The following is a 12,724-nucleotide window of genomic DNA, read 5'->3' as shown; positions in this document are numbered from 1 at the left end:
CAGTAAAACATGTTCATGGAATAGGCCTATTTTCTCTAACTTTTCCCCTACTAATTATTTCCCATACTAACTTCACTTTACTTGATGTTTGTCTTTAGAAAAGTTTGTCCATATGTTTGTTTTTCCCATATTATCGTGTCAAGTCCATCTTATCATTTCCACCTTATCGTCTCCATTGCTTTCTAGCCACTGACGGCTTCTTCTCTGCTGGCCAGTTCACATGTGCCACTTTCACACATTCAGGTGGTCCTCCAATTACTTCCAGATACTGTGGTAAATCTGAGATGACCTTTTGTTCACTGGCAGCGGGTATCGCATCAGACACACAATCTGAACTTCCCCATACCAGTTTATCATCTCTTGGGCTTGTTGACTCCATTCCTGTGCATGCACTTTAACCTTTTGTTCTTTGACCTCCAGTATAACGCCAGGGTATGGTTGTTCATCCTTGTTCACAATGCACCACTGTCCAGTGTGTTGAGCCTCGATGACATCTGGACGAAGTGGAGCTGAGGTATCCGGGTCAATGACATCTGGACAAAGTCGAGCTGAGGTATCCGGGTCAATGACATCTGGACAAAGTCGAGCTGAGGTATCCGGGTCAGTGACATCTGGACAAAGTGGAGCTGAGGTATCCGGGTCAATGACATCTGGACAAAGTGGAGCTGAGGTATCCGGGTCAATGACATCTGGACAAAGTGGAGCTGAGGTATCCGGGTCAGTGACATCTGGACGAAGTGGAGCTGAGGAATCTGGGTCGATGACATCTGGACAAAGTGGAGCTGAGGTATCTGGGTCGATGACATCTGGACGAAGTGGAGCTGAGGTATCTGGGTCGATGACATCTGGACAAAGTGGAGCTGAGGTATCCGGGTCAATGACATCTGGACGAAGCGGAGCTGAGAGACCATGGCCATTAGCCGGGACTGTGATTTCTTGGAGTCCATAACATGGTCAATCCCACATGCTTTGCGCTGCTTGGCAGAGACAACTGTCTCTGTATTTGAGGATGCCAGGCACGATACTCTTTCCTTTTATGGTTACCAGAGGTACCCCAGAAATTCTCTGTGCCTTACTTTCCACCTCTGCCTCACTGACATAATACAACTGTATTTGAGTGCCAGAGTCCCTTACCTCTTGATAGAAAGACATTGTGTCCGTTATGTCTTTCCAGTGGTGGACCAAGAGGTCAGCTGACCCGCCCACTCCAACACTGTTTCTCCTGCTCTCAACATCTGTGTTATTTCTGTCTGACCCACCATTGCTTTCACTCCTGTCTTGTTCCTCTTTCTGTGACATCATTCACTCTTTTTTTAAACTCTCTAAAGCCTTTCAGTAAATCCTGTGTTTTTTTCCAAGGTAGGTTGCTCGGTGATCCGGGTCAGCATCCCTGCGCTGTCTGTAGAGTCTTTGATTTTCAGCAGCACTTACTTTTTAATTTGCCATATCTTTCAAAAGGAAAGCCATATTATGTTACAAATTTCAATATAAAATATAAAATCTTCCGGTGATAATAAAAAGTTAGCAATGTTATTGTCACTGGTGTTACCAGGAACAGTAACACCTGTGACGAATCTGCTGACAAGGTGTTATTGGATAATTATTTCAATCATATTTACTTTCCCCATACTGTAAACTGTATAACACCAGTGACGGGTTTCAAAGCTTCGCATTAAATTACCAAATTTATATCAAATTGCTAACATGAAGAGTGAGTGAAGAATTACCATGTGCTCTTCAAAACAGCCCCGCCTCCAATGAACCTTTGACCCAGGAAGAAGTTGGCAAGGATGTTGCATTTTAAAAATAGATTTAAGGGTAAAACCAGTGACATGAAATTAAGTGACAGATATTCTCTGTAATTAATTTATAATAATTAGTTGATATTTTAGTTTAAGTAATTCCCTAAACAGCTATAATACATTTAAAGTTGTAGATAATTTATTTTTTTGACTCAAATATGTTACTAAACCATAACTCCTGGGGAGGGACAAGCCATTTTCATGGTGCTGACCGGGTTCTACGATGATATGGAAAATTTAATTTGCAATATAACTGTCTTTAAATATGTTTATTAACAATAAAACACTTCAATAATTAAAAAATATATAATAATATATATATATATATATATATTATCCCATTTTTGTGTGTTTTTCCCTGGGGGTTAAGGCGGGGATCAGGAAAGACACCATTTCTGTAGAATCACCCATTTATCGTAATGAATGATATCAGCAAAATATCCACGATGTTTGGTCGGTGTTGATCATTTTATAGTCCCAGCTCTAGTATACAGTAGGTCTTGATGTGAGACAGTTGTTGATCAATCAACATTTTTTATTTTAATTTTATTTCACCTTTATTTAACCAGGTAGGCAAGTTGAGAACAAGTTCTCATTTACAATTGCGACCTGGCCAAGATAAAGCAAAGCAGTTTGACAGATACAACGACACAGAGTTACACATGGAGTAAAACTAACATACAGTCAATAATACAGTATAAACAAGTCTATATACAATGTGAGCAAATTAGGTGAGATAAGGGAGGTAAAGGCAAAAAAGGCCATGGTGGCAAAGTAAATACAATATAGCAAGTAAAACACTGGAATGGTAGATTTGCAATGGAAGAATGTGCAAAGTAGAAATAAAAATAATGGGGTGCAAAGGAGCAAAATAAATAAATTAATTAAATACAGTAGGGAAAGAGGTAGTTGTTTGGGCTAAATTATAGGTGGGCTATGTACAGGTGCAGTAATCTGTAAGATGCTCTGACAGTTGGTGCTTAAAGCTAGTGAGGGAGATAAGTGTTTCCAGTTTCAGAGATTTTTGTAGTTCGTTCCAGTCATTGGCAGCAGAGAACTGGAAGGAGAGGCGGCCAAAGAAAGAATTGGTTTTGGGGGTGACTAGAGAGATATACCTGCTGGAGCGTGTGCTACAGGTGGGAGATGCTATGGTGACCAGCGAGCTGAGATAAGGGGGGACTTTACCTAGCAGGGTCTTGTAGATGACATGGAGCCAGTGGGTTTGGCGACGAGTATGAAGCGAGGGCCAGCCAACGAGAGTGTACAGGTCGCAATGGTGGGTAGTATATGGGGCTTTGGTGCCAAAACAGATTGCACTGTGATAGACTGCATCCAATTTGTTGAGTAGAGTGTTGGAGGCTATTTTGTAAATGACATCGCCAAAGTCGAGGATCGGTAGGATGGTCAGTTTTACAAGGGTATGTTTGGCAGCATGAGTGAAGGATGCTTTGTTGCGAAATAGGAAGCCAATTCTAGATTTAACTTTGGATTGGAGATGTTTGATATGGGTCTGGAAGGAGAGTTTACAGTCTAACCAGACACCTAAGTATTTGTAGTTGTCCACGTATTCTAAGTCAGAGCCGTCCAGAGTAGTGATGTTGGACAGGCGGGTAGGTACAGGTAGCGATCGGTTGAAGAGCATGCATTTAGTTTTACTTGCTGTCTGTTGGATTGCGTCATAATGTCACGTTCGGACCTTAGTTCCTTTGTCTGTGTTTTAGTATGGTCAGGGCGTGAGTTGGGGTGGGCAGTCTGTTTGTTTTAGTATGGTCAGGGCGTGAGTTGGGGTGGGCAGTCTGTTTGTTTTAGTATGGTCAGGGCGTGAGTTGGGGTGGGCAGTCTGTTTGTTTTAGTATGGTCAGGGCGTGAGTTGGGGTGGGCAGTCTGTTTGTTTTAGTATGGTCAGGGCGTGAGTTGGGGTGGGCAGTCTGTTTGTTTTAGTATGGTCAGGGCGTGAGTTGGGGTGGGCAGTCTGTTTGTTTTAGTATGGTCAGGGCGTGAGTTGGGGTGGGCAGTCTGTTTGTTTTAGTATGGTCAGGGCGTGAGTTGGGGTGGGCAGTCTGTTTGTTTTAGTATGGTCAGGGCGTGAGTTGGGGTGGGCAGTCTGTTTGTTTTAGTATGGTCAGGGCGTGAGTTGGGGTGGGCAGTCTGTTTGTTTTAGTATGGTCAGGGCGTGAGTTGGGGTGGGCAGTCTGTTTGTTTTAGTATGGTCAGGGCGTGAGTTGGGGTGGGCAGTCTGTTTGTTTTAGTATGGTCAGGGCGTGAGTTGGGGTGGGCAGTCTGTTTGTTTTAGTATGGTCAGGGCGTGAGTTGGGGTGGGCAGTCTGTTTGTTTTAGTATGGTCAGGGCGTGAGTTGGGGTGGGCAGTCTGTTTGTTTTAGTATGGTCAGGGCGTGAGTTGGGGTGGGCAGTCTGTTTGTTTTAGTATGGTCAGGGCGTGAGTTGGGGTGGGCAGTCTGTTTGTTTTAGTATGGTCAGGGTGTGAGTTGGGGTGGGCAGTCTGTTTGTTTTAGTATGGTCAGGGCGTGAGTTGGGGTGGGCAGTCTGTTTGTTTTAGTATGGTCAGGGCGTGAGTTGGGGTGGGCAGTCTGTTTGTTTTAATATGAGTTGGGGTGGGCGTCTGTTTGTTTTAGTATGGTGGGCAGTCTGTTTGTTTTAGTATGGTTGGGGTGGGCAGTCTGTTTGTTTTAGTGAGTTGGGGTGGGCAGTCTGTTTGTTTTAGTATGGTCAGGGCGTGAGTTGGGGTGGGCAGTCTGTTTGTTTTAGTATGGTCAGTTGAGTTGGGGTGGGCAGTCTGTTTGTTTTAGTATGGTCAGTTTGGGGTGGGCAGTCTGTTTGTTTTAGTATGAGTTGGGGTGGGCAGTCTGTTTGTTTTAGTATGAGTTGGGGTGGGCAGTCTGTTTGTTTTAGTATGAGTTGGGGTGGGCAGTCTGTTTGTTTTAGTATGGTCAGGGTGTGAGTTGGGGTGGGCAGTCTGTTTGTTTTAGTATGGTCAGGGCGTGAGTTGGGGTGGGCAGTCTGTTTGTTTTAGTATGGTCAGGGCGTGAGTTGGGGTGGGCAGTCTGTTTGTTTTAGTATGGTCAGGGCGTGAGTTGGGGTGGGCAGTCTGTTTGTTTTAGTATGAGTTGGGGTGGGCAGTCTGTTTGTTTTAGTATGGGGTGGGCAGGTTTGTTTTAGTGAGTTGGGGTGGGCAGTCTGTTTGTTTTAGTATGGTCAGGGTGTGAGTTGGGGTGGGCAGTCTGTTTGTTTTAGTATGGTCAGGGCGTGAGTTGGGGTGGGCAGTCTGTTTGTTTTAGTATGGTCAGGGCGTGAGTTGGGGTGGGCAGTCTGTTTGTTTTAGTATGGTCAGGGCGTGAGTTGGGGTGGGCAGTCTGTTTGTTTTAGTATGGTCAGGGTGTGAGTTGGGGTGGGCAGTCTGTTTGTTTTAGTATGGTCAGGGCGTGAGTTGGGGTGGGCAGTCTGTTTGTTTTAGTATGGTCAGGGCGTGAGTTGGGGTGGGCAGTCTGTTTGTTTTAGTATGGTCAGGGCGTGAGTTGGGGTGGGCAGTCTGTTTGTTTTAGTATGGTCAGGGCGTGAGTTGGGGTGGGCAGTCTGTTTGTTTTAGTATGGTCAGGGCGTGAGTTGGGGTGGGCAGTCTGTTTGTTTTAGTATGGTCAGGGTGTGAGTTGGGGTGGGCAGTCTGTTTTAGTATGGTCAGGGTGTGAGTTGGGGTGGGCAGTCTGTTTGTTTTAGTATGGTCAGGGCGTGAGTTGGGGTGGGCAGTCTGTTTGTTTTAGTATGGTCAGGGCGTGAGTTGGGTGGGCAGTCTGTTTGTTTTAGTATGGTCAGGGCGTGAGTTGGGGTGGGCAGTCTGTTTGTTTTAGTATGGTCAGGGTGTGAGTTGGGGTGGGCAGTCTGTTTGTTTTAGTATGGTCAGGGCGTGAGTTGGGTGGGCAGTCTGTTTGTTTTAGTATGGTCAGGGTGTGAGTTGGGTGGGCAGTCTGTTTGTTTTAGTATGGTCAGGGCGTGAGTTGGGGTGGGGAGTCTGTTTGTTTTAGTATGGTCAGGGCGTGAGTTGGGGTGGGCAGTCTGTTTTTTTAGTATGGTCAGGGTGTGAGTTGGGGTGGGCAGTCTGTTTGTTTTAGTATGGTCAGGGTGTGAGTTGGGGTGGGGAGTCTGTTTGTTTTAGTATGGTCAGGGCGTGAGTTGGGGTGGGCAGTCTGTTTGTTTTAGTATGGTCAGGGTGTGAGTTGGGGTGGGCAGTCTGTTTGTTTTAGTATGGTCAGGGCGTGAGTTGGGGTGGGCAGTCTGTTTTAGTATGGTCAGGGCGTGAGTTGGGGTGGGCAGTCTGTTTGTTTTAGTATGTTGGTTTTTGTGTTCAGCCTGGTATAGTTCTCAATCAGAGGCAGGTGTCGTTAGTTGTCTCTGATTGAGAATCGTACTTAGGTAGCCTTTTCCCACTTGTGTTTCGTGGGTGTTTATTTCCTGTTTAGTGTTTGTCATTCACCTTACGGGATTGTTCGTTTGTTGTTTATTGTTTTTGTTCAGTGTTAATTTTGCTTCATTAAATTATGGACACTTACCACGCTGCGTTTTGGTCCTCCAATCCTTCTCGTTACTCCTCCCCAGAAGAGGAGGACGAGATCCCTTACACATAATACATTTACATTTAAATAACATTTAGCATTATAATGATGTATTTTAGTAAAGATCAGCAACACAGAGAACCCATGACCCACACTAATGTTCTAATGTTCCCAAATGATGGCACCGCCCGGAGGGGTTGGCTGCGGTCTTATCGGCTCTTAACCAAGCATGCTATTTTGTATGTTTTTTCGAGTTGTTCGTAACTTGTTTTGCACATAACGTTGCTGCTACCATCTCTTATGACCGAAAAGAGTTTCTGGACATCAGAACTGCGATTACTCACCTCAGATTAGACAAAGAGTTTTTCTTAAATGAGTCAGACGAGAGGGAGATACTACAGACACCCGACCAGACCCAGATCCTCGTCATTCGCTGGAGAAGGAAACTGAGATTTTGCTGAAAAAGATCAGGGTGCCTTCTGAGGATGAGGTGACGAGTGGCTAGTCTGCCTTTACCTTCCGTTCTGCTAGCTAACGTTCAATCGCTGGAAAATAAGTGTTTAGAACACTAAACAGAAACCAACTACCCACAAAACATATGAGGGAAAACGCTACCTAAGTATGGTTCCCAATCAGAGACAACGACAGTCAGCTGTCCCTGATTGGGAACCATACCCGGCCAAAACAAAGAAATACAAAACATAGAAAAAGGAACATAGAATGCCCACCCAAATCACACCCTGACCAAACCAAAATAAAGACATAAAAACTCTCTAAGGTCTGGGTGTGACAGCATGTGCCAAATACAATTTTATTTTATTTGTAATGTACCATTGTTAATGATTTTGTGCAAAATTGACAAGGGAGTTTATGTAATAATGTATGTTTTATAGAATTGTGCATGAGGTGTGAGTCAGTGGAGAAGAAGATAGAAAACCCAGTCTAGTGGGTTACAGTACAACGCTACATACAACACCAGTCAACAGTTTGGACACACCTGCTCATTCAAGGGTTTTTCTTTATTTTTACTATTTTACACATTGCAGAATAATAGTGAAGACATCAAAACTATGAAATAACATATACGGAATCATGTAGTAACCAAAAAGGTGTTAAACAAATCAAAATATATTTTTGATTTTAGATTCTTCAAAGTAGCCACCCTTTGCCTTGATGACAGCTTTGCATTCTCTTGGCATCCCTCTCTGAGATAGAAGAGTAGAGGCCTTTCTAAAGCTTCCTATGCTAAAGTTAGAAGTGGAGATGAAATGTGGACATGCTAAAGTTAGGTTGTTTCTCTCCTCAGGACTGCAGCAGAGGTATCCATAACAGAGAGAAGTTAGAAGGTTGTTTCTCTCCTCAGGGCTGCAGCAGAGGAATCCATAACAGAGAGAAGTTAGAAGGTTGTTTCTCTCCTCAGGACTGCAGCAGAGGAATCCATAACAGAGAGAAGTTAGAAGGTTGTTTCTCTCCTCAGGGCCGCAGCAGAGGAATCCATAACAGAGAGAAGTTAGAAGGTTGTTTCTCTCCTCAGGACTGCAGCAGAGGAATCCATAACAGAGAGAAGTTAGAAGGTTGTTTCTCTCCTCAGGACTGCAGCAGAGGAATCCATAACAGAGAGAAGTTAGAAGGTTGTTTCTCTCCTCAGGACTGCAGCAGAGGAATCCATAACAGAGAGAAGTTAGAAGGTTGTTTCTCTCCTCAGGACTGCAGCAGAGGAATCCATAACAGAGAGAAGTTAGAAGGTTGTTTCTCTCCTCAGGGCTGCAGCAGAGGAATCCATAACAGAGAGAAGTATTGTTTCTCTCCTAACAGAGAATCCATAACAGAGAGAAGTTAGAAGGTTGTTTCTCTCCTCAGGACTGCAGCAGAGGAATCCATAACAGAGAGAAGTTAGAAGGTTGTTTCTCTCCTCAGGACTGCAGCAGAGGAATCCATAACAGACTGAGAAGTTAGAAGGTTGTTTCTCTCCTCAGGACTGCAGCAGAGGTATCCATAACAGAGAGAAGTTAGAAGGTTGTTTCTCTCCTCAGGACTGCAGCAGAGGAATCCATAACAGAGAGAAGTTAGAAGGTTGTTTCTCTCCTCAGGACTGCAGCAGAGGAATCCATAACAGAGAGAAGTTAGAAGGTTGTTTCTCTCTCAGGACTGCAGCAGAGGAATCCATAACAGAGAGAAGTTAGAAGGTTGTTTCTCTCCTCAGGGCTGCAGCAGAGGAATCCATAACAGAGAGAAGTTAGAAGGTTGTTTCTCTGCAGCAGAGGAATCCATAACAGGAGAAGTTAGAAGGTTGTTTCTCTCCTCAGGGCTGCAGCAGAGGAATCCATAACAGAGAGAAGTTAGAAGGTTGTTTCTCTCAGGGCTGCAGCAGAGGTATCCATAACAGAGAGAAAGTTAGAAGGTTGTTTCTTTCCTCAGGACTGCAGCAGAGGAATCCATAACAGAGAGAAGTTAGAAGGTTGTTTCTCTCCTCAGGACTGCAGCAGAGGAATCCATAACAGAGAGAAGTTAGAAGGTTGTTTCTCTCTCAGGACTGCAGCAGAGAGGATCCATAACAGAGAGAAGTTAGAAGGTTGTTTCTCTCCTCAGGACTGCAGCAGAGGAATCCATAACAGAGAGAAGTTAGAGGTTGTTTCTCTCCTCAGGGCTGCAGTTGTTTCTCTCCTCAGGACTGCAGCAGAGGAATCCATAACAGAGAGAAGTTAGAAGGTTGTTTCTCTCCTCAGGACTGCAGCAGAGGAATCCATAACAGAGAGAAGTTAGAAGGTTGTTTCTCTCCTCAGGACTGCAGCAGAGGTATCCATAACAGAGAGAAGTATCCATAACAGAGAGAAGTTAGAAGGTTGTTTCTCTCCTCAGGACTGCAGCAGAGGAATCCATAACAGAGAGAAGTTAGAAGGTTGTTTCTCTCCTCAGGACTGCAGCAGAGGAATCCATAACAGAGAGAAGTTAGAAGGTTGTTTCTCTCTCAGGACTGCAGCAGAGGAATCCATAACAGAGAGAAGTTAGAAGGTTGTTTCTCTCCTCAGGGCTGCAGCAGAGGAATCCATAACAGAAGGTTGTTTCTCTCAGACTGCAGTTAGAAGGTTGTTTCTCTCCTCAGGACTGCAGCAGAGGAATCCATAACAGAGAGAAGTTAGAAGGTTGTTTCTCTCCTCAGGACTGCAGCAGAGGAATCCATAACAGAGAGAAGTTAGAAGGTTGTTTCTCTCCTCAGGACTGCAGCAGAGGAATCCATAACAGAGAGAAGTTAGAAGGTTGTTTCTCTCCTCAGGGCTGCAGCAGAGGAATCCATAACAGAGAGAAGTTAGAAGGTTGTTCCTCTCCTCAGGGCCGCAGCAGAGGAATCCATAACAGAGAGAAGTTAGAAGGTTGTTTCTCTCAGGGCTGCAGCAGAGGTATCCATAACAGAGAGAAGTTAGAAGGTTGTTTCTCTCCTCAGGACTGCAGCAGAGGAATCCATAACAGAGAGAAGTTAGAAGGTTGTTTCTCTCCTCAGGGCTGCAGCAGAGGTATCCATAACAGAGAGAAGTTAGAAGGTTGTTTCTCTCCTCAGGGCTGCAGCAGAGGAATCCATAACAGAGAGAAGTTAGAAGGTTGTTTCTCTCCTCAGGGCTGCAGCAGAGGAATCCATAACAGAGAGAAGTTAGAAGGTTGTTTCTCTCAGGGCTGCAGCAGAGGAATCCATAACAGAGAGAAGTTAGAAGGTTGTTTCTCTCCTCAGGGCTGCAGCAGAGGTATCCATAACAGAGAGAAGTTAGAAGGTTGTTTCTCTCCTCAGGACTGCAGCAGAGGTATCCATAACAGAGAGAAGTCAGCGGAGCCGATCAGGCCAGAAGTGAAGAACTCGGAGGGGAGGAGAGAGAATGGAGCTAAAGCCTCGGGGTGACCCCTGTGTCATCCAGGCTCCTAAACCACTGGAGCTGATACATAGACCGAGGTAACACACACAAACTTACGCACATACACACACAGTTTGTATTTATCCTTAGTGATCACACGTGTGTGTCAAATCAAATCAAATTGTATTGGTCACATACACATGGTTAGCAGATGTTAATGCGAGTGTAGCAAAATGCTTGTGCTTCTAGATCCGACCATGCAGTAATATCTAACAAGTAATCTATCAATTTCACAACAACTACCTTTTACACTCTCTGGAGAAACTCCAGCAGGCAGAGAGCAGACAGCTTGAGAACACAGGTAGGCTGCTGTAATAATGGACTTTTAACCTGGTTCTGATAGGATTGAGAGGTGGGTGGCTCTTAGGCTCTCTCTCTCTCGGACAGGAGGATGTGAATATTGGCACATCCTGTAAGAATGGAGGCTGCTCCAAGGTAGAGTACTACTCCTGTAGTTTGAGTTTGATGATCTTTTTAGTGTGATCTGTTGTTTATGGTGTGTATCCTGGTTTCTCTCGGTTGCAGTCTTTCTCTGGTCCAGGGAGTAACGAGGAGAAGTGTAAACAACCACCCTGGAGTACCCAACTTCCACGAGGGGTGAGACCCAAAAACACTTGATATTCTGATGCTAATATGTCTTCCTCCTGTCTAGTTTGTCTGGATAGATGTGTTGTTGGCCTCTGTTCTGTGCTGTCCCGTCTGTCAGGATGAAGTTCTGGAGCTGCTGTAGGAGGAAGACATCAGCCTTTTAACTGTTTCCTGCCCCAGGAGGGCTGCACCACAGGTCACCTCTGGAGGACACCAGATAAGGTCAGGACCCCTTCAGAGTTTAGCTCAGGCACTGACTCAGACAGCCTTAGGTACATACAATCAGAAGTGCCGATGGCCCCCTCTGTATTTTGCTATCTCTCTCTCTCCCTCAACTCTGCCTTTCTCTCTCTCTCTACACTCCATCTCTCTCTCTGTGTCTGTCTCCCTCTCCCTCTGTCCATGGGTATGAAGGTAGTACCGTGTAGGTTTGATTGGCACCAGACTGGCAGCCAGGCCATATTATCTATCTATGCCAAGAACTCTCTACCAGAGCTCAGCTATGCAGTCCAACAGCACCACGGTACACGCCAAACACAGGCCTCTGTGTGCTTTACTTAGCTCATTACGCTCTAGCGCCTCCTTGTGGCGGGCCGGGCACCTGCAGGTTGACCTCGGTCATCAGTTGAACGGTTTTTCCTCCGACACATTGGTGCAGCTGGCTTCCTGGTTACGTGAGCGGGTGTTAAGAAGCGTAGCTTGGCAGGTCATGTTTCGGAGGAAGCATGACTTGACCTTCACCTCTCGTGAGCCTGTTGGGGAGTTGCAGCAATGAGACAAGATTGTAATAACCAAATTAGGAAGAAAAGGGGGTAAAAAAAGAAACAATTAGATCTCTAAGTAATCTCTGATCAAGTTACTAAGTAATTTAATAGGATATCTGTGGTATTCATATAATTGATCTCCCTCTCATGTCTCCTAGGTGATATACTGGAGCCAATCACCTGGGCCCATCTGGACCTTCCCTCTCCCACAGACACTGAGAGGGGAAGGAGAATGGAAAGTGGAATGCATAGAACCAGACAGAGAATGAAATCTAGGACACGGTACATGCTGCTCCCATATGTGTGAATGAACCTGTACCCTGTTGATGGTACCCTGATAGCGGTATGTATGTCGTATGTACGCAGGCTTTCTGTATTTAGCTGTAGAATTACACTGGGCACTAATGACACCGATGACATTCTACTCCGAACGCAGAGACTAAACTTCACTGCATTGAAACACTGTCTGAAGGCAATAACCATCAGATCTTCCTACTACCTCTATCTTCTCACTGAAAAGAGATCCAGGCAGCTATCACCATAGAAACCCTCATCTGGATCTGTAACTAATGGATCGGGATCTGTAACTAATGGATCAGGATCTATATATATATATGCCATTTAGCAGACGCTTTTATCCAAAGCGACTTACAGTCATGTGTGCATACATTCTACGTATGGGTGGTCCCGGGAATCGAACCCACTACCCTGGCGTTACAAGCGCCATGCTCTACCAACTGAGCTACAGAAGGACCACGGATCTGTAACTTAATGGATCAGGATCTGTAACTTAATGGATCAGGATCTGGAACTAATGGATCTGGATCTGTAGCTAATGGATCGGGATCTGTAACTAATGGATCAGGATCTGTAACTTAATGGATCAGGATCTGGATCTGTAACTAATGGATCTGGATCTGTAGCTAATGGATCGGGATCTGTAACTAATGGATCAGGATCTGTAACTTAATGGATCAGGATCTGTAACTAATGGATCTGGATCTGTAGCTAATGGATCGGGATCTGTAACTAATGGATCAGGATCTGGATCTGTAACTAATGGATCGGGATCTGTAACTAATGGATCGGGATCTGTAACTAAT

The 12,724-nt window shown here is 45.0% G+C and overlaps 1 protein-coding gene across 50 annotated transcripts; it reads left to right on the top strand.

Moving 5' to 3' along the window:
• The first annotated feature begins 7,358 nt into the window (after positions 1-7,358).
• On the top strand, positions 7,359-10,832 carry LOC127908775 (fibulin-1-like). 50 transcript variants are annotated; one of them, XM_052468047.1, is made up of 8 exons: positions 7,359-8,112; positions 8,211-8,267; positions 8,327-8,497; positions 8,826-8,882; positions 9,210-9,323; positions 9,454-9,624; positions 9,793-9,849; positions 10,021-10,832. In XM_052468047.1, the coding sequence occupies exons 1-8, from the start codon at positions 7,644-7,646 to the stop codon at positions 10,254-10,256; spliced, it is 1,332 nt and encodes a 443-aa protein (XP_052324007.1). In that variant the 5' UTR covers positions 7,359-7,643; the 3' UTR covers positions 10,257-10,832. The 50 variants fall into 50 exon arrangements, with proteins under 50 accessions (XP_052324007.1, XP_052324004.1, XP_052324000.1 ...); XM_052468044.1 differs by having other exon boundaries at positions 7,359-7,713; positions 7,999-8,112; positions 9,454-10,832; XM_052468040.1 differs by having other exon boundaries at positions 7,359-7,713; positions 7,942-8,112; positions 9,454-10,832.
• The last annotated feature ends 1,892 nt before the right edge of the window (positions 10,833-12,724 follow it).

This window comes from Oncorhynchus keta, chromosome 18, assembly GCF_023373465.1.
Source record: "Oncorhynchus keta strain PuntledgeMale-10-30-2019 chromosome 18, Oket_V2, whole genome shotgun sequence".
NCBI lineage: Eukaryota > Metazoa > Chordata > Actinopteri > Salmoniformes > Salmonidae > Oncorhynchus > Oncorhynchus keta.
This window is presented reverse-complemented; position numbering and strand designations above follow the sequence as displayed.

Coding starts and splice junctions, on each gene's coding strand:
- LOC127908775 (XM_052468021.1), top strand. CDS start 7,644: ATGCTAAAGTTAGGTTGTTTCTCTCCTCAGGACTGCAGCAGAGGTATC. Junction 8,113..8,210: donor TAACAGAGAGAAGTTAGAAG/GTTGTTTCTCTC, acceptor AGAAGTTAGAAG/GTTGTTTCTCTCCTCAGGAC. Junction 9,164..9,239: donor TCCTCAGGACTGCAGCAGAG/GTATCCATAACA, acceptor ACTGCAGCAGAG/GAATCCATAACAGAGAGAAG.